We start from the raw sequence: 18811 nt of genomic DNA on the forward strand, positions 1-18811 counted from the left end.
CTTTATCAAAATCGTAGCTTTATTAAACGTTTCACTAGCAACACTCTCCTCCCTCTAACTTACACGATCCGTTGTCCGTAACTGGAGCAACGCCGATACTTGCTTAAAAAGACATCTAACGCTTTACTTCTCCTTCACGGAGGATGAATAAAGCAACAAATCTGAGATCCTTAGTGTTAAATTGCTGCTTCGTTGCATGAAACGCGCGTAATAAAATATAAAACCACGATAAAAAATAAAATACAGTAATATCACCGCGTCTTACATGACGACGCAAATCGTCGTATTGGATGCAAATGACAAACTTTCTCACCCCGTGGCGCAGCGTATATACGCGAATATACACGCGTATCGGCTGACACTAGCCGTAATAATTGCCATCACTCTACTCTAGCAAGTAGCAATGAATAATTGTACTAAAAAAATAATTGCAGTCATTGTTATGAGGATAATATAGCGAACAATGGCGGTAGTAGCAGTAAAGAGTGATAAAGTGAAAAATATATGATTGTAATAAAATAATATTAATGATTGTAATAAAAATATTGCAATAACAATGATAATATTATCGAGACATTACAGTATAGTAATAACTACAATAGCGGTAATAATGTACACTGTGACAGGAAGTGGAACAATTCGGGCGGGACGCAGTATTGCACGCGCCGTTTCGGAAAAATGCATACGATACGGGGAGTGTAAGTATATAATTACGTCGCTCAGAAATTTCTTCGATAGTGCGCGTCGGCGATACACACACGAACGCGAACGCGTACCACACATACACACACATACATATATACACGTGAGGGAACGCTTTATGTCATCTGGAAATCTCATCGATGGTACGTATGGCTAGAGATAAGCGTTCGCATCGTCGCTATGAATAAGAAAAACTTGATGAATGAATGAGACGTGGAAGTTCGTGAGGCTTCATGACGCGCCTGTCTAAACGGACGAGCCGAGACGCGTTAAGATGCGTTTGCTTCTATCGTCACTTCCTCTTTCTTTGCACGTCCAACTTTTCCCACGTGCGCTGACGCTTAATTTCCTATCCAACTTTATTACTCGCCCGTTACTTGTTGCCGAGGAAATTGTCCCGTCCTGACGCGTCTTCAGCCACACGCATATGCGACGAATTACCGTCGAAAGCTCACAGAACCCTTCGCGCCTTGACGAGAAACTTTGAACGAGCGTACGCGTAAAAACGCAGCTAATAAATAGTATTAATTATCAAACGTAACAGCCTGGATACAGCAGCAACGCGTTACCACGGCGTAACAACGATGGCAGTGATCCCACTCATCTTAGACATCTAAAAAAGTGGAAAAAGAGCGTGACTAGGATTCGCTAAGAATTTTCCGAGGCACCCTCTGTGCCCTCGCACCGAATAATATAACGAGAACATCTCGAGCTGGTCTCAACCGCTCGATGGCAAATCGTATCAAAAAGACACATGGAGATTCTTCTTTTATTACGTATATACAACGCATCGACCTGCCCACACAATTCGATACAACAACCAGTGTCTTAACAATAAAGTGAAAAGACTTCGATAACGGCGTGTTTTTAGCGGAAGAAGAGCTTTTTCTCCCTTTTCCTGAGCTATACTGCTCTGAGGAGAGACTACGGAAATATGTCTATTGTTCCAGACGTCACATGACACACGATCAAATGTACGAAAACTATACCTCGATTTATCCGACGAAGCTAAACTATCGAATATCAATCACGCGATACAGGCATTGGGAGATCCGCGTCATGAAAAATAAATATACTAGCGGCTACCTGTGCTATCTATTCAACAGAGGTAGTAGTAATGTAGTTGACACTTTTCTCAAGTTGTGACCGTCTCGTAGTTCGCGATGAGGGATGGCCACTGAATACGTATCTTGCGATAATCGATCACGGTGTTTGTATATCACACTGATAATTTCACGCGTCCGTTGGATCATTTTTCGTGCAAGGAAATCTGCGTAAAAATGCCGCTGTGAAGTGTGAGGGAAAATGGTGCATTGCTTTTGGTTTAATTTTAAGTGCAGCTATAACGTTCTCGCGGTTGAGCGATCAAACTCGTTTAATTTAATTAGACTTCTGTCGCGCGACAGAATTTAATTTTTTTTCGTACATAATGTACGAATAAAAAAATCCCCGTAAACTCGATTACATTACGCTATATAGATCAATTTATATTTTCATAGGATGTAAAACGCAACATATATCACAACTTGTTTACGTACGGTGAGAACGGATAACTTACCGAGTCAGCATCGCGCACTACAAAGTAATGTTCTCCATTTACGAGCGTTCTCCATTTTGCGAGTGATCTTTCTTGGATTTCGTGGAAACGGCGCAGGTTCATAAATCAACGTGAGTATTCGCACCACGGCTTTTATCCGCGCGCGACACGCCTTCTCGCGAACTTGCACGCGCGACACTCTTATTTACGACCTCCCGTGAAATGCGCGTAACGGTACGTATCGTGACGTACTCGCATTGCCGCTACTTCCTTAGCCCTTAAGCTCGGTAAGGGGATCCTTCCATTAATCGTGGTAGTTACATTTTTTACGCAACTTTAGTCGTCAAGAATTAATAATTAGTAATGAATTATCGATTCGAGAAATTTTACCACTGTCAACTTTTATGAATAATCGCCTGGGCAAGATTAGGATCTCGCTGGGAAATCTCGCTAACTTTTCGCAGATTCTGGAGGAATCGCAACATGTTTTCTGAGGAACCAAAGTGACCGAGAAAAGAAAGCAGCTTCAACCTGAAAACCAGAACTGCTAGTAGTAACTACCGCGAAAGCCTCAAAGTTTTTATGTCTTTTGAGAATTCGCTGCGGGTCAAGCGATCGTATTATTGTCCAGCTCGGCGAACTCGCGGGTCACTTTGCAGACGTAGTAGAGGCGCTCGTAGAGATCCGAGGTGCAGCCGAGGTCACGCAGGTCGTTCAGCCAATAAGAGGACGCGTGTCGGCCCGTGTCGATGTAAGTGATCAAGTAACCCCTACCCACGGACTCCTGTGACACCACCATCTTCGTGTGATCCACGAAGAAGTTCACTTGAAGGAGGGGTACCGTTAACTCCATCACGATGGCCTTGTCCGTACGCAGCCACCGCCTCATTCGCGGCACGCAAGCGTTCTTTGACTGTCTCGGCGGCGCACGATATTTTTTAAGCTCACCACCTAGACGGCACACATTAAGCATTACATTAACAGTTTTGCTCATTAGCCTTTAGACCGCGCCGTTCTAATGAGTCAACTAATTACGCCACATTCTCTCATTGTTGTCTCGGGCAATAAAACATTCGGGCCATAAACCGTGGCTCCGCAAACAGGAATCGTGTAAACTCCTTTTCAATTAAGGAATTAAAAGCTCTGTATATATGTAAAATAAACTCCGAGACAAATCTTTCAAGATAAAATGATAGAGAACTCACCTTCCGTCAAAAAATCGTCCATGTACTCGGTAAAATGACGGAGCAACTCGAGCTTCTTTTGCAACGGCACTGGCACGTCTCGTTCTCGATGATAACGCGTTATCTCATCATCCGTTGTGATGTACTCCACTCTTCTGTAACGTAACGATTTACTTAGCTACCTATATTGCTTTTCGAAATTTTCATCCCTTCCGATGCTCACCTTCTATCGTGAGTGTAACTGATCTTCGTGTTGTCATTGAAAAGAACGCCGACCGACCTGTCGGATAGCTGAAAACCCAGCCCATACTTGTTCGAATAATCGATCCATTTAGTAACGAAGAGCGGCACGATGTCGTCCACGGTCGGCGGGTTACACGCGTTGTTCCGCTTCATCTCCGTCACGCATGCCTCCAGAGCGCGATGCATCTGCACGCTTTGCGCCACGAGACCGGTCTTTTTGTGATCCGGGCAGAGCACGCTGCTGAGCCGTTGCCGGAATCGAGGCAGCTTGGGCAGTTTCCTGACGAGCCAACTCGAGACCTTTGACTCTTTCTGCAATTCTTTCTGCAAGCTCTTGTGCGAGCGATTCAGCAGATGCGGATACTGTTGCGATTGCTGCTGCTGTTGCTGCGGTTGAATCGGCTGGTAACGCAGGGATGAGACGTCCGGGTGAACGAGACTCTGCTGCCACATCTGAAATTCATCAAAAGTGTAATATTTCCTCTGCACTTGAAAATATGCTCCAACATGATTCAACATCGCTCACCTGCACCTTGTTGCTTTCCTGATTCCTGGCGACGGTGGAGACCGAGGACGGCGACGAGGGTGGCTCGATGATCGTCGCCGGTGGCATCTGGTAACAGCAAGTGTGGGGCAAGGACACCGGCACGTACTCCTTGGTCAGATAAGCGTGCTCCTTCACTCTCTCCAGACTCGGTCGCAGCTCGGGATTGGATTGCAACAGCCACCTGATCAGATCCTGCCCGCTCCTGCTCGCAATACTGTCGTCCACCTCGCGATAATGATTGTTGCAGATCCTAGCGTAGGTCTCCTTGAGTGTGGCAGTATCGAAAGGTGGTTGCCCCACCAGCAGGGCATACAATATGCAGCCGAGCGCCCAAACATCCGCCTCGTAACTGTACGCCTGCTTGTACAACACTTCCGGAGCGATGTAGTTTGGCGTGCCGCATATCGTCCTGCGAATGCAAACGATCGACTACACGTGATGTCTCGTTGTCGATGCCGGGCCTGTATTTAGACGGGCACATCCGTCAAAGCAAGCAAGCAAGCGCGATTGTTAGGGCGCCGGAAAAGGGATCTCGTCCGTTTGTGTGTTTTTCTGTACCACAACGAGGGTAACTGAGCCGGAAAGGCTGATACAATTAAAACTAACGAGAAGCAAGACTGTAAAATATCTGATTATTTGTGCTCCTCGCTGAAACAACATTGAGTTGCGTTTCTTGCTTACAATTTCTTACATGAATTTTCGATTCTTTGTGTTTACGGATTTAATAGAGGAATTTCTAATGCAAAGAAAATGTGTTTGATCTTTCTAACTACGCAAACTAAATGAGCCTTACACTCGTCTACGTTGACCGTCGGGCCTGGTCGCCAATCCAAAGTCGCCAATCTTGACAATCATCCGGTCCGACAGGAACATGTTGCCCGGTTTCAGGTCCCGATGAACGACTTTCTGCGAGTGGATGTACGCGACGCCGGTCACCATTTGCTTCATGTAGTAACGTGCTTCCGGTTCTGTGACTTTACCACGGTACTTCAGTACGTGCATCAAGCTCTGATGAAGAAGAAAAGAAGATGGTACTTTTACATCCGGGAAGTTTAACACTTTGCGCATTAGTAACGCATAAAAAATAGCGACTGAAAAGCAGTGAGCATCAGGATGATTCTCTTCTGATGTAACTTGTATCTTTCGTGTGTGTAATCGATTATTTTTACCGCTATAATAACGCATCATGTAATTTCTACGTGAACGCAAAGTTTACGCTACCCGTCGCGAAATTTTATAAAAGCAACTTTATACCATGGGAAACCGTACAAGGGCCACCTGTGGCTCTTCTCAAAAGAGAGCAAACGATCAAAGTGGGAAGAGTTTCCTGATATAGGAAGACGCTCGGCCGGAATGCACGTGTATCTTCTGCATCTTTTGAGAAGATTTCGGTTGTCCCGTTTTACCTGCGCGTTGTTTCACGAGATCATCTTATCCGCGATCGCGAACGTGATTCAGAAACCTACACCAGCATCTCTCGCCATTCCTGATTTACGATAAACTGGCGAAGCGAATCGTTCTGTGAGAAAAAAAACGAGGGAATCCGCGCGGGAAGGGAAATTTCGCTAATAAAATTCGCACGCACGATCGTCGAAGATAACGATGTTACTTCTATCACGCGACGAACGTTGCACGATGAAATGAGACGAAGCGACTGGATTTTACGACCGTTTTGCGAACGCAACAACGGAACCTCGAAAAATTTCTCCCATTAAATGAGATTTCACAAGTGACTTTTAAGCATCTCAATACTTTTTATGCGATTCTCGGATTTGTGGCGTTCAATTTCTTTTATGCAGCTTTCGCTACGGATATTTTTACGTTTATGTGTCTTAAGAACTTCTGACACACTAGAGGCTTTTCTTGCGCGATTGTGATGACTCGAATAATCAATTCGTAATAAAACAACGGACGGAAATGAGTCTTATGTCTACGAAGGCGATTGAGCGGGACAGTGAAGATAATCGGACGATTATTAGTCGATGCCTCGCATCCTAACGGTACAAACAGGTCGGTAGATCAGCCATGAAGAGTGCAAGTGCCGCTCTCTTTCCGGCGGGATGAAAATATGCGGCCTGGCCGCTCGCAGACAGGTACAATAGACCTATAATTGTTTATCCGAGGGACGGCGAGCAGAATGATTTCAACATCGTACCGATTTAAGCGTTGCACAGGTGTTGCACTGCGCGAAATTGAAATAGGATGGACTCTGCGAGCGACTTGCGAAAATGGCAAATAAAAATAGTTAAAAATATGTAATCCAGTCGACAAATAAATACAGCAAAATAATATAAGTATTTTTTACAAGTGAGTTCCAAATATCAATGTCTGCTAACGGTTTAATTTCCAACTTGCAAGTGTCTACTGATGTAGATATCGTCGTAAAAGCGAAGTAGGTGGAGTTGCGAAATTTTTCCCGTGCGTGAACAGCTAGAACGTGTCGTAAGGAATAACAAACTGGCAAGGTAAGTACAGGCGACATACGATACCTTTCGTGGGCAGGCCTCTAGGAGCATGTACACGTGGAGATTGTCCTCAAAGTAGTGATGCATCTTGACGACGTTCACGTGATTCAGCTCTTTGTGGATCATGATCTCACGCGCGATCTACGGACAAGGTGGACGTTTATTCAGCGTGGTAAATATAGGTATGCGCGTTTTTTTCCGATAAATACCCACCTTTTGCATGTGGATCTTCTGCATCCGATTCTTCGGGATAATCTTGCACGCGTACTGGCTCCCGTTACTGACGTCGGTCATTAGGTAGACCCTCGCGAAGCCACCCTGAAAAAACAGGAAACGAAACATTAACAATAACGCGAATTCATGACTCGAGGCAACAAAGATTCGATGCTGAAAGGATCAGGTAACGCAAGTGGGACGGCACAACTTTCGTCGGTGTGCCCGACGCGACAGCGCGACCCGTCTCCGAAGACGAATAAAAGGAGCGAGTCCCTCTTCCAAGTCGTAGAATCTCAAACTAGATTCTAGGAATTTCTCCTCGATCATCATCCGTCGATCGCCGCAGTGAAAGGTTTTCACGACCGTTCTCGGGCTTGAATTAATCTTCTGAAATTATCGTTTATTGCCACAGTCCAAGGAGAAGAAAGTGAAGTGAAGTTCTTTTCATGGGACGCCGTGGCTTCTTCGTGACTTTTGGTGATCATGAGAGACTCTTAAATGGTATAATGAGTATGAGAGAGACTATATGCCATCACCAAGAAATGCCTACTGAATCATAATGTATAGCAAAAAAGGACACAGCCGACTAAAAGTAATGCTCCCAATTTCATAGCAGTTCGTATGCAATGTCGTGGACGCCTAAAACTAACAGAATCACCAACAAAAAAAATCGTAAATCACCAAGTTCGCGTTCCATTTGCTTTCCGGAAAAGTTCGAGAAGAGCATTCTTGCGATGCGTTCTCGCGCGGGTATGCGAAAACGCGTGATTTCACGTCGGGGAAGGGCATCTCGACGGGCTCACTGCCAGAATGAGTCGCTCGAAAATATCCCACGTCGTTACGAAAACGCGTAACGACTTGTCGCGACGACAACGTCACGCGATCGGAATTACCGTGCACATTTAGCGTACTCCGCATTTATAATGGTACCGGGACAGATAATGCATCATCCGTGCGATCCTTGGATCCTCGGATCCGAGTGAAAATCGGAGAAGCCGTCGTAGCGTTAAACGCGCAAAGACACAGGACCAGGTGTCCCGTTAGACGAGCGCCGAGTACCCCGAGTATCACATGCACCCCTTCGTTCCCCATCGTCCTTGCGATGTTTCGGCGATGACCCGTCGTGAATACCTGGAGTGCACGACGAGCGTGCGAGCGAGTGTGCGCCACGAAGAGAACCCGCACGATTATATGGCGAAGCGGTTCGTTTATTTTTAAATACCGCCGCCGGTGACTAAAAATACATTCCCCGCGTGTGCACAAAGCGCGTGTACGCGCGATTAAATGGACTGTTGACAAAAACTTTTCGAGAGCCTTGTCCCCGTTTTGCGTTCCGTTCTTCGTGGTACCGCCGCACCGCGTATTACGCGTTTCTTTGGAAATTAGCATGGTTCCGGCGTCCGCCGAACGAAGGGCATGCCGAACCTCCGACCGTTTGCACGCTTTTCATCGTGTAATCGGGTCCTCCTTCGCCGCCTCTGGCACCTTTTACGCCCTCGAGACTTGGAACGTGCCGAGCACGGGGTAGTACATCGATTGCTCAGCATCAACGGACAGAGAGGAGCACGTCCTCCTTCAGCTTCCACTAGATATTCATAGTACTCGAGAATCATGAATTACAAGTAATCGAGCGGCTAATAAAGGGGGCATTATTAATCGACGCCATAATTCAGGGGGTCTATTAATATGCGAGCGTCAGTTTCCCGATACGACGGGATGCGCTTTCGCTGGTGTTGACTCCTTGGCGCGCGAGCGGAGAGGAACGGCGGGATCCGTTAGCTTCGCTTGATTTCCCCGGCGGTCAACTTGTCAAGAGTCTCGGGGCTGTCGCGTCTCCGCTGTCCGTTTAACGAGTCTCATTGGCCGTCGGGGACGATGGAACGGGCCTTCAGGCGTTCGTCGGACGGCGCGCTTCTCCTCGACACCGTCGCCGTCCGTCGTCTCCGTGCGCGCGACGGAGAAAATAAGCGAGTCCGCGCTGCGCCGCGCCGACCGGTTTTTGCGGCATGCAGTGCGTCATCGATTCGATTCCAGAGAAATAATTCCATTCACGAGCCATTCACTTCTTGCAGTCGACATAATGGCATGCGCTCGCGCAATTTCGAGCGACGAGCGCGGGCTTCACCGTCCGTCTGTCGCGGAATTTCCCGTCCGGGTGCGAAGCGGACGGAGGACGCGCCAAGCGAGCACAATGCGCTGCTCAACTGGTTCGTGCAGGTGTCTACAGCCGCTTTGTCCGCGTGAAAATTTCATTTCTCGAGAAACGAGAGTCTCTTCCGCACAGAACTGAAGACTTTCGTCCTAATTAGACGAGTAGAAGAGGAACGAGTATAATTGATTCAAGTACGAACATGTTCTCGACATATTCGTCCAACAATGTCCAGATTTTGGGAACCGCGCGATGCGCTTCCTCCTCTTCTTCGTGGCATTCCAAACGAGGTCTTGACCTTTCATTAATCTTGGCGGCTTATCAACCGCAGTGGCGGCATTCCTCGCTCGATAATATCGATTCGTTTTACTCTCTCTCTTTTTCTGTCTTTTTGTGCCGGGAATATACACGTATAGTCGTTTGACATAATTGCTACTATAAAGCGATCGCTGAAGGGTCCGTGATGCGTCGCTTCTCCGATAACGTTAATAATAGTGGTGCCAGAGAAGGGAGGTTTTATTCAGATTAAACGATGACGCGCGCGCGGAAACCGACGGCACGTGGCAACCCACTCGCCCGCTCCACGAGTGTCTCGTCCCCGACGATGCTCGGCACTCTAACAGCTCTAATTCGACGTGGTAATTCGCGATGCCAGCAGCTTCTTTAACCCCAGTTAAGCCGACTTCAAAAGGCTTTCGGGATTACATCACAGTCCCAAGGCACTTCGATCCTAGAAAATATAACGGCGGTCAATAAGAGAACCTTTCGTTATGCATTCCGCTATACTTTATGCAACCAAGTGAGTTTCTAAATCGGACTTGCCTTCAAGTTTTAATTAGATGTAGGTCTGAGCGAGACCGCACGATACGTGCGTACAAAATGCTGAGAGTGTATCGATCAAACGAAATTCAACCCTGAGACATTCGCTCGTAATGACATCGGGGCGAATCAAACCGCCTCGAATGTACAGCAAGAGCGAAACAATCGAAAATAGAATCCAAAATAAATTTTCTACAATTCCTGCTTTGTGCAGAGGATAACAAAAGATATAATAATAAAAAATGACGACAGACACACACACACACAACAATCTTGTTGTGTATCTTCGTTATAAAGATAAGTGGACCGTTGAATCGTCGATATGTTGAAGGGCGAGGTCGAGAAATACGGGATGTGGAACGTAAAACGCTTTGCCATTTATCGCGGCCTTTCAGAATAACCAGAATAGTATAGAAAAGCGGAGGAAACCGGGTAGGGAAATACCGTTCTCGTCGACCCGCGAGATCCCGATGCTTTGTGCGAGGGAGCACATTATCCAACGAAGAAAAATCTACCTGCCGCCACAGAGTTTTCAACAGAAACGCATGTACATGCACGCGGAAGGTGAGGTCCGTAAGCATACATTCCGTAAATCCCCTCGCGTTACATCGAGGAACCGTAGGAAACCAGACCCTACTCGCATTCACGGGGCAAACTACAAGAGTCAAAGATCGGCGCAGCAAAACTCGAGGAAATAATCGCCTTGCCTCGCTCCAGTTTCATCATTTTTCCGCTCGCGATACTTTTAATTCGCCGTGCAAGAATTAAACGAGATTTGAACGAGCGTCTGCCTTCTGTGTGTCCACCGGGTATATAGGTCACGTAAAAATAAATCAGATTTGTAAAAGTCAATAACGTCTCGTGCCCCTCGCGATTGCGTATTCGCCGATTTGCACAGACAGCTCAGGAAGCTCATAATCGCGCGATAAACTCGTCGATACGCTCGCCGAAAGGTAAATTTGATTCAGGTCACGCAGGCGCCACGCAAAGAGATCATCAAACACACGTGGCTCATCTGATGGACCTGAACATCTTCTTGGAGACATTCTGTAAACATGCACGTGTGGTTATAGCAGCGAAGCAATAACGCGGCGAGCAAAAAGGCATCTTAAAGGCATCGCAGCTTAATTGCCGACTAGATATTGACATTAATTGCACGTTCGCAACGAGGTCGATCGCTCTCTTCTCTCTCGCTGGTAATTATTGACAAATGACACGCTCCATTTAAGAGGCCAACGCTTATCGAACGCGTTTTTTCCCTCGAGACATCGCGCGACGTCGCGTGCAGAGCTGCGCTGAAATTCGAGGGAGAAACGCATAGCACTGATACGAAGATTCTGCTTGAAAGCCGAGTAGCCAAAGGGAGCGTATTACAATGTGGCCTACGCTCTTACGCTCTTCTCGTGAATGCGAATTAGCCGTGCGCGCCGTGCAATTAACTGCCACGGATGCGGCATGACGTAAAGAGCAGCATCCGCGCGCGCAAGATCAGCCTCATATAATAAGCGCTCTTATCACGGAAAGTAGCTCGCGTCAGTATCTCTCTAGCATTTTTATCGTCGGTTTTATTCGCGTCAAGGTTCGCCTGCGTAAAATAACTCGCGATAAACGCGCGTTATACAAGAGAGAAAGCGGATTAATCGGCGCTTATCGAAAGGATTAAGGCGATCGACTCATTTCAGCCTCATCAGCCGGGAATCGCCGTTAGATCCGCGGTGGTCAATGATGAAATCGCGTGTGGTTAATCAGCCGCGTATATTTATACTTTGTGAGCGGCGAACGATCCCGCGAAGCTAAAAAAGCAAGGCGATCCAGAATGGGCAAGCAAGCCAAGACGGGCAGACAGAGACGAGAGAGGAAGAGCCGCATCCGTTGAGCCTCATCCTCACACGGTTGCATCGCGACACGCAACCACGAGCTAATCAGTGAAAGGCGGCGGGATGTCAATGACTTGAATGTGTGCGTGTGTGCGTGTATGCGCGCAAGCACGAAGGGCGCGCGCTGCGTACCTATTAGGAGGAACACGCGTGATGCGTGCCTTAGAACTAAACGCGCGCGGCGGATCAGCGAAGCGGACAACCGCGCGCGCACTGTAATTCGTCACGACCGCTTCTGGAAAAACCGCGGACGACGTTTCGCGCACTCCTTCTGTCGCGCGTTCTCCACGGTTCACGGCTCTCGCGAAGCGAGAAAAATCGCCGCTCGTCATTTCCCACGATCCGGCGGCGACGACGCGGCCGGATGAAGCGGATTCGTCTGTCGCACGAAGCTGAACGCGCCGGTGGTACGCGTATTGTCGACGATACACTCGTTTTCCCCGGAAACACGGAAAATTTGCTGCTCCTCGCGCCTGGGAGGGTTGATATCGAATATCGCGCGGCTGCCGGAAATCGCATAGTGCAGAAACCGCACGTGTGTAAGCGCTTCATCGCTCGCGGGCCCAGCATTGTTCGCGCGAAATGAAACGAGAGACAAATCGCGAATGAGCCCGCCGTTCCACACGAGTGAGAGAAGCATTCGCGGCTGTACGTGAGCAGCGACAGCACAGATAAGCTCCTGAGCGGCTCTTCGTCTGTGAAGTCGAGAACGAGGGAAGGGCGGTAACCGCTCGTAAATAATCGAGATAACGACATTGTGCAATAAAGAGCGTTTCGCACCTTCGGCTGAAAGAAACTGCGTGTGCAGCCGCTGTGCGCCGCATGAATGCGATTCACCTATCCGAGGTGTTTGACCAACATTCGGAGATAGGAGATGCATATGAATTATACATTGTGCTTGAGCTGAAGCGAGCATCGCTCACGAAGCTTCACTCAGCGCCCAGCCATATGATTCTCGCAACGCGAGGATTGAGAACTACCTGCGCGTGCCTCCGCGGATCCCTAAAGTGCAAACGTAGAAACCGACAACCGGTTGCGAATAATCGAGATAGCGTCGAAGCGGGGGCTTCGGTGGAATACGGAAATATCAGAGGTGAGTTTTGATAAAGTATCGGCCGCGCGGTGCGTATAACGGAAAGCCCGATTTCTAACATAAGATACGGCGCGGGGTAACGCCCGAGCGACCGGGTGCGAATAATCGGGATGACGAAACGACGACCGGTTTTCTCGAGAGCAGGAGGATACAGTTTGAGACTGCATCCTCTGAAATTATCTTTCCTGCCGGTGGAAGCCTGCTCGTGCGCGAGCTGCAGCCTTTCGTGGATCGCGATCGATCGTTTCGCGTGGATGAGAAATATTTCTTCTAGAAATCTCTGATGAACGACTCATTCAATTTCTAGCACCGAGTTACATCCTCCTGATCTTTCATCGGCAGAGAAATCCAATCAAAAATTAATATTATCGGAAAGACTTGCTCTCCTGGCATCGAGTCAGAAATTTCCCCGCAAATTGATCAGCTGAATCGATCGATAGTCGCAAGAACGCGCAATATTTCCTGTACGCGAACAGCGGATCGATAGCGGGTCGACTCGCATCAGTGCGCTGCCGATAGGCTTGGCGTTTTCCTCGTCCGTGTAAAACGAAATGCCCCGCGAAGATCGGGAAGCTGCGATTAACGGAGATTGGACAGAGGTCGAGCTAAGTATGGTAAAGTTTGAAGCGATGAGATCGACGTAACGAGACCACTCCGGGGTGCGCCTCGAGTGTGTTGGCTAAATGAAATTTACTCGATGTGATAATAATGAGATAACTTGAATTTTCTGCCTTAGGCGACGCGAGACGTTTGCGACAGAGTGTACGCGCGAGAACCTGACAATGCGACATTTTTTCGGCTGAAAATTCGAGCGAAGGATCCTTTGATTCACTCGCTCCTGCCTTCCTTTAATCTCGCGACTGGTCTGCCTGCTTCTCGCTAAAAAAGTAACTCATTAAAGTTCGTAGAGACAGAAGGATAATTCGTAAAGCGTGTACGTGATGGTTTCAAAAAAACCATCATCTAGAAACAGGAAACACACACGTTAATCCAAGTAATAGGTTACCGTAATAAACCATTCGAGGCACTCGCTGACGCGTTGTTATGTAACCAGGTTGTAGAATAAAGTAAACCGCCTTATGAATAAGGAATGAATTCAAATCTGATGAATAATAGACTTTGGTGGAGGTTGCCGGTGAAGTTGAAGAATTATCGTCCAAGGGTCAGATACAGCAACGAAGAAAAAGATTACGCATGCCTGTCTCGCAATTGTCATCGAGCTTCAATTCAGCTCAGCTAATCGAATATGGATTAATTAACGGAAAGTGATTAATAATGAATCTAAAATATTTAATGCATTTTTGCGAAGGTAACTACCATGCGTGTTGCATGTGCGGGGGAGATTACCAAGCGTTAAAATGGAAGAGCGTTAAATAACGTATCGCTCGTCGTATCTAACTGGTAATTTCTAAACACCGCAATTAACCGTAATAATTGCTTCTGTTGGCATTAGCAGAAGGTACAATTAGAACTGTTAGCAGGATAATTAGAACTATTATTATTAGCGAGCTTGTTTCGCATTCGAATTTGACGTTTTGCAAATCGATAATATATATCTCTAGTTTCAGAAAAGTGAGAGAGAGAGAAGGAGGGAAAGAGAAACGTGTTCATTAACATTAATTATTCCTGTAATGATTCAAAGCGAAACGCCTTGCGATTAAAAAACTCGACCTTGAGGAAATCATTGACCTTAGTATACGTCGATGTTTTATGCATGATGCAGAGTCAGCGACTCGCTCGGACGCATCTCTCCGTCTTCGGGAGAAGAGGAATTTGTTGTCGATAAAACCGGCGGGTTTAAATGCCTCATTTTTATGCCGTCCACGTACGAACTGTGTTACGCTTACGCGCATTATATACGGATTCGCATTCCTGTTCCGTTTCGTATACAATTCTCACGACTGCCGGCAATGCCGCAAGACGCGTTGCAAAGAAACCGCGCCCGTCCGCGAGGACCTTACAAACCGGGATATTGTGCGAAATTGGCGGTCTGTCGGAAGTTAGCGGACACGTTTTATCTGAGCAAACACGAGACACGTCAGAAGACGTGCGGAATAACGTTTGCGAGAGACAATCTCGGACGGAACTCGCCGACGATGATACGTCTCGCGGAACCGGGTCGAGAGTTTCACGCGCAGCCCCTCATCATTCTTCAGCGAAGTCACCCCGTCAACGTCGCCGGAACTCGCATTCGGTTGTCAGGGTTCCCGGTATGCGAAAATGAGCATCGTGTGACTCACCGCCCACGCAGCGGGCTCTGCGGAACGGAGCTGCGCCCACGTCCTTAATGAAAAATTTTAATTCGCGCCCGCGCAGCTCACGCGATCTTTCCTTCGCGATTCCGAGCGAATTACCTCGCGTGGACAATACGCGCGATTCAGCCCGGTATCGCGAACTCATCTCGCATTACTCGGCTATGCATTATTTACTCCAGGAAGCGCCTCAGTTGGATCCGAGCTGACTGTGCGAAAATTAAGTCGCCCGGATAGCTTTCTCGGTATGCGCGATCGCGTAGCTACGCGCGTAGCTACGTGAGCAGTTTAATCCGGCGGATTTGCGTATTCGTATCGCGGTTGTGGACAGACTTATGCGACTATACAATGGCGGATTAAAATATAATTCGAAGCAACAAATTGCTGAAACTTGCGACGATAAATGCAGCCAGATAATCGCATCCGCGATTTTGCGTCTCGGATCAATTCGTCGCGGCGATCCATCGATCGCCATCTCTTCTCACACGTTTGTCCCTTCAGTGGGTGGTAATCAGCCGCGACAGTGCGTTCGTTGGCGAAACAATGAGGCGCAACCAGCCAATTTACGCTTACGATTCACGCGACAGGTTTTAAAGAGCGTCGTAAACGCGACGTTGAGTAACACGTGAAACGGTATCAAACTACACAGGGAAGGTCGACAGCTTTAAGCAAGTCGTAACCTCGCGATTCCCACGTCGCGGAATGCCATTCCCGGTCGCGAAAAACGGGATCTCGACAATGCGATCGACGTGCAACACGCGCCAACAACGACAGGTGCGTTTTGCACCGCCAAGTCGACAACGCATCAGAGATATTTACTTATCGAGAATGGCTCGTGAAATTTTTTGAGACGCTCGTTTCTTATATATAAATCTCTTCGCAATCGCTGGTCGTAAATGGGAAATGGCTTAAATAATCGAGAGAGAAATTTGCGTATGCCTACCTTTCCCAGAAACTGCCCCTTGTAGTAAGCGTTGCCCTGTACAGGATCGACGACGTACTCATTCTCCTGCTCGGAATTGTTCCAGGAGGAAGACGTGGACGGTCCCGGCTTCGCGATGCCGCTCGTCCGCAGCAACGAGACCGTCGCGTTTCCAAAGCGGCCAGCTGCGATCGTCGGGCTAGTGTTGCTGCCGGTGTTGGTGATGGCGACGACGTTGCTGGCCGACGAAGAGACGTCTTGGACACCGTTGTTGTCACCCCGCGAGGTTGAAGGTTGCGCCGAGGAGGCCGCGTAGACGAGTGTCGAGGTCGGTGTCGCGGTCTGCGCCTCCTCGTCGTTCCGAAACACCGCAGCACCGCCGAGGTCCTTGGCAAAGTCCGAGGAAACGGGGTAGACGACCTGCCTCGTGCACAGCTCGACCTCTAAAGGTAGGGACGAGCCACCGCCGCCGCCGCTGCCGCCATGCCTGCGGCTTCTTCGGCGAACCAGGCTCTGCAGAGAGGCGGAGCCCTTGGAGAAGCCCTGACGCGGCCGGCCGTCCGGTACGGACCTGGTGCTTCCGGTCCCAGCCGACTCGATCCTTCGCTTCGAGCATTCCGGCTCCGAGACGGTGCGGATGGTCTCGTCGAACTCGTCGTGACACATCGCGACGCGGCACGTCGCCGCGTCGACCGGCCGCAGCTCGGCGTACATCGTCTCCGACAGTAGACCGCGGCTGCTCATCAGCAAGTCACGCGGCGTCGAGCCCTGCACGTCGATCACGCTCGGCGGCAACATCACGGCGAGAGCCTGTGAATCTTCCTGCTCGTAGAACTCGTGGAATCACTCCGCGTCGTCATCGACTCGACGAAGGGACATCGGCGATTCGAAACTTTCGCGGAAGGGATCGACGTTTTGATGCGTTGCCGTCATATCCGGCTTGATGGGAGAATGTCGTCAGCGGTGCACAGGCTAATTTGATATTTCTCGCATCCAGAAATGTCCTCGGTGTCGTCATATCTAGATCGATGAGACGATACGGACGACCGTAGAACGATTCCAGATTTCCTCAGGCGTTAACGACGTCATGGCGCGCCAAGTTAATACACGTGTTCGGCATCGTATCTCGGCTCGGATCTAATAATCATAGTGATGATTAAACTTTTATAGACGTATATAATGGCGCTGTTATAACCGTTTCAACGAAGCGTTTCTATATGCGCCATTAATACATCAAGCAACGACAAAAATAACGTTCGAATTTTTATCGTTGATTCCCGAAATGGAAAATTCAGAGGAAGAGAATATCCAGCATCAACGTGAGCAGATGACAACGCAGCAACGAAAATGTTGCTGGACGTCGCAGAATTCATCCCCTGCTTCTTGTTCCGAATTCGCTACCGCCACCAAATCGGAGATGTCACATTTGTTTCCGGTGCGGAACGTCTCCTACCCCCGGTGAGCGCCGCGACGCACGTGCATTCTCGCGAGGCCGCTCAATAGCTGGCGCCCGTCCGATCGCATCCGCCCTTCAGACTTTGGCCCTCGTGGGAGATTCGAGGTCACCACTGCTGCGCTGGGTGCTATCGAGCCGATCGCTTCACCAGGAAACGCGTGTTCCCTCGCGATGCTAGTCGCTGCCTCGCAACAAGCCGAGTGCTCTGACGAGTGCTTCGCGATCCGAACTTTTGCGCCACTCTTTTGCGATCACTTCGACGGTTCGACGAAATTCTTTAGCACTGCAACGTCGAACCCCTTCGCGTCCCTCGGGGATGTCCCTACGACGATAATCAGGTCTCTCAGGCTGCGAGTTCCTTCGCGATTCTTCGAGTTTGCCCGCGAGCACTTTGACGATCCGATCCGAGGCCCCTCCGCGAGTGCACGCGAACTCGTTAGACCCGTGGCTGGTGTACGAGTCCGCTCGCCACTGTTCGACGCCGTGCCGACCCGACGACCGACACCCTCGTTCTCCGCTCCTTCTGCCCCCACCGCGCGCAAACGTCAGGAACGTACGACGCTGTCGAACGCAGATCGCGTGAATCAAGAGTCTCGTCAATTTCTTTCTCCGTCGCATGGGATGCAATCGATATCCAAAGATAGCCGAGCGCTGTAACAGTTCGCAGACACCCCGCCCGGTTAAGGATCGCAAATAAATTCCAACGCGGGTTCCGCGTTTCCGTTTTATTGGCGGATTCCTGGACGTCGGGCCGAGTAAACGGCGCGACGCACAACGCAGCGTACCCTCGCGAAGAAACGGATAGGACTACCGCCTGCGGAATGCGTAATGTTAGATAAGAAGACGATGTCAACGACGGGAGTAACGTCATTGCGCCGTCATTTTCGCACGATATGCAAAACGTCGCATCGGCGATATCCGCGCATCAAGGACATTGCGCTGCATTTTCGCGCGAGCGATACGCGAGCGAGGGCGAGTGTCTCTCCCGCGCGGTTCATTAAGATACACAAATATCGCGTACGGCGTAGGAAAAAGGGAGTGGAACGCTGCCTGTGCACTTACGCCACTTGCGCTCGCCGAAGTCGTATGCAAGTAAGTGGCGGTAAACGCTAAACGCCATCGAGAATTCTGCGCAACGGCGCACCGTGAGAAAGCGCATTGTTTCTAGCAGTGTGCACAAAGGAAACGCGAATGGTGCTGCACATACGCGCACTCGACTCGCTTTGCCGCAACGAGAATAGAAATTACCTGACTAAACGTAGATGAACCTTCCGGTTGCCGAATAATTGAGGAAGCTCTAAAGATAATAAATCAATGAACAATAGAACAGGCTCGCGCTCTCCTTTTCC

General features: G+C 49.0%; 1 protein-coding gene across 1 annotated transcript; it reads right to left on the minus strand.

The window, feature by feature from the left end:
• Nucleotides 1–17917, minus strand: LOC105276880 (serine/threonine-protein kinase PLK1). Its single transcript, XM_011334865.3, has 8 exons — nt 16028–17917; nt 6892–6996; nt 6703–6819; nt 5007–5221; nt 4193–4622; nt 3647–4119; nt 3445–3578; nt 1–3190 (listed from the first exon to the last, which is right to left on the minus strand). Exons 1-8 carry the CDS (start codon nt 16802–16804, stop codon nt 2847–2849), a joined length of 2595 nt encoding a protein of 864 aa, XP_011333167.1. The 5' UTR covers nt 16805–17917; the 3' UTR covers nt 1–2846.
• Nucleotides 17918–18811: the final 894 nt, after the last annotated feature.

The sequence above is a fragment of the Ooceraea biroi genome, chromosome 3 (assembly GCF_003672135.1).
Source record: "Ooceraea biroi isolate clonal line C1 chromosome 3, Obir_v5.4, whole genome shotgun sequence".
Lineage (NCBI taxonomy): Eukaryota > Metazoa > Arthropoda > Insecta > Hymenoptera > Formicidae > Ooceraea > Ooceraea biroi.

Coding starts and splice junctions, on each gene's coding strand:
- LOC105276880 (XM_011334865.3), bottom strand. CDS start 16,804: ATGTTGCCGCCGAGCGTGATCGACGTGCAGGGCTCGACGCCGCGTGAC. Junction 6,820..6,891: donor AGAAGATCCACATGCAAAAG/GTGGGTATTTAT, acceptor CCTTGTCCGTAG/ATCGCGCGTGAGATCATGAT. Junction 3,579..3,646: donor AGTTACACTCACGATAGAAG/GTGAGCATCGGA, acceptor GTTACGTTACAG/AAGAGTGGAGTACATCACAA.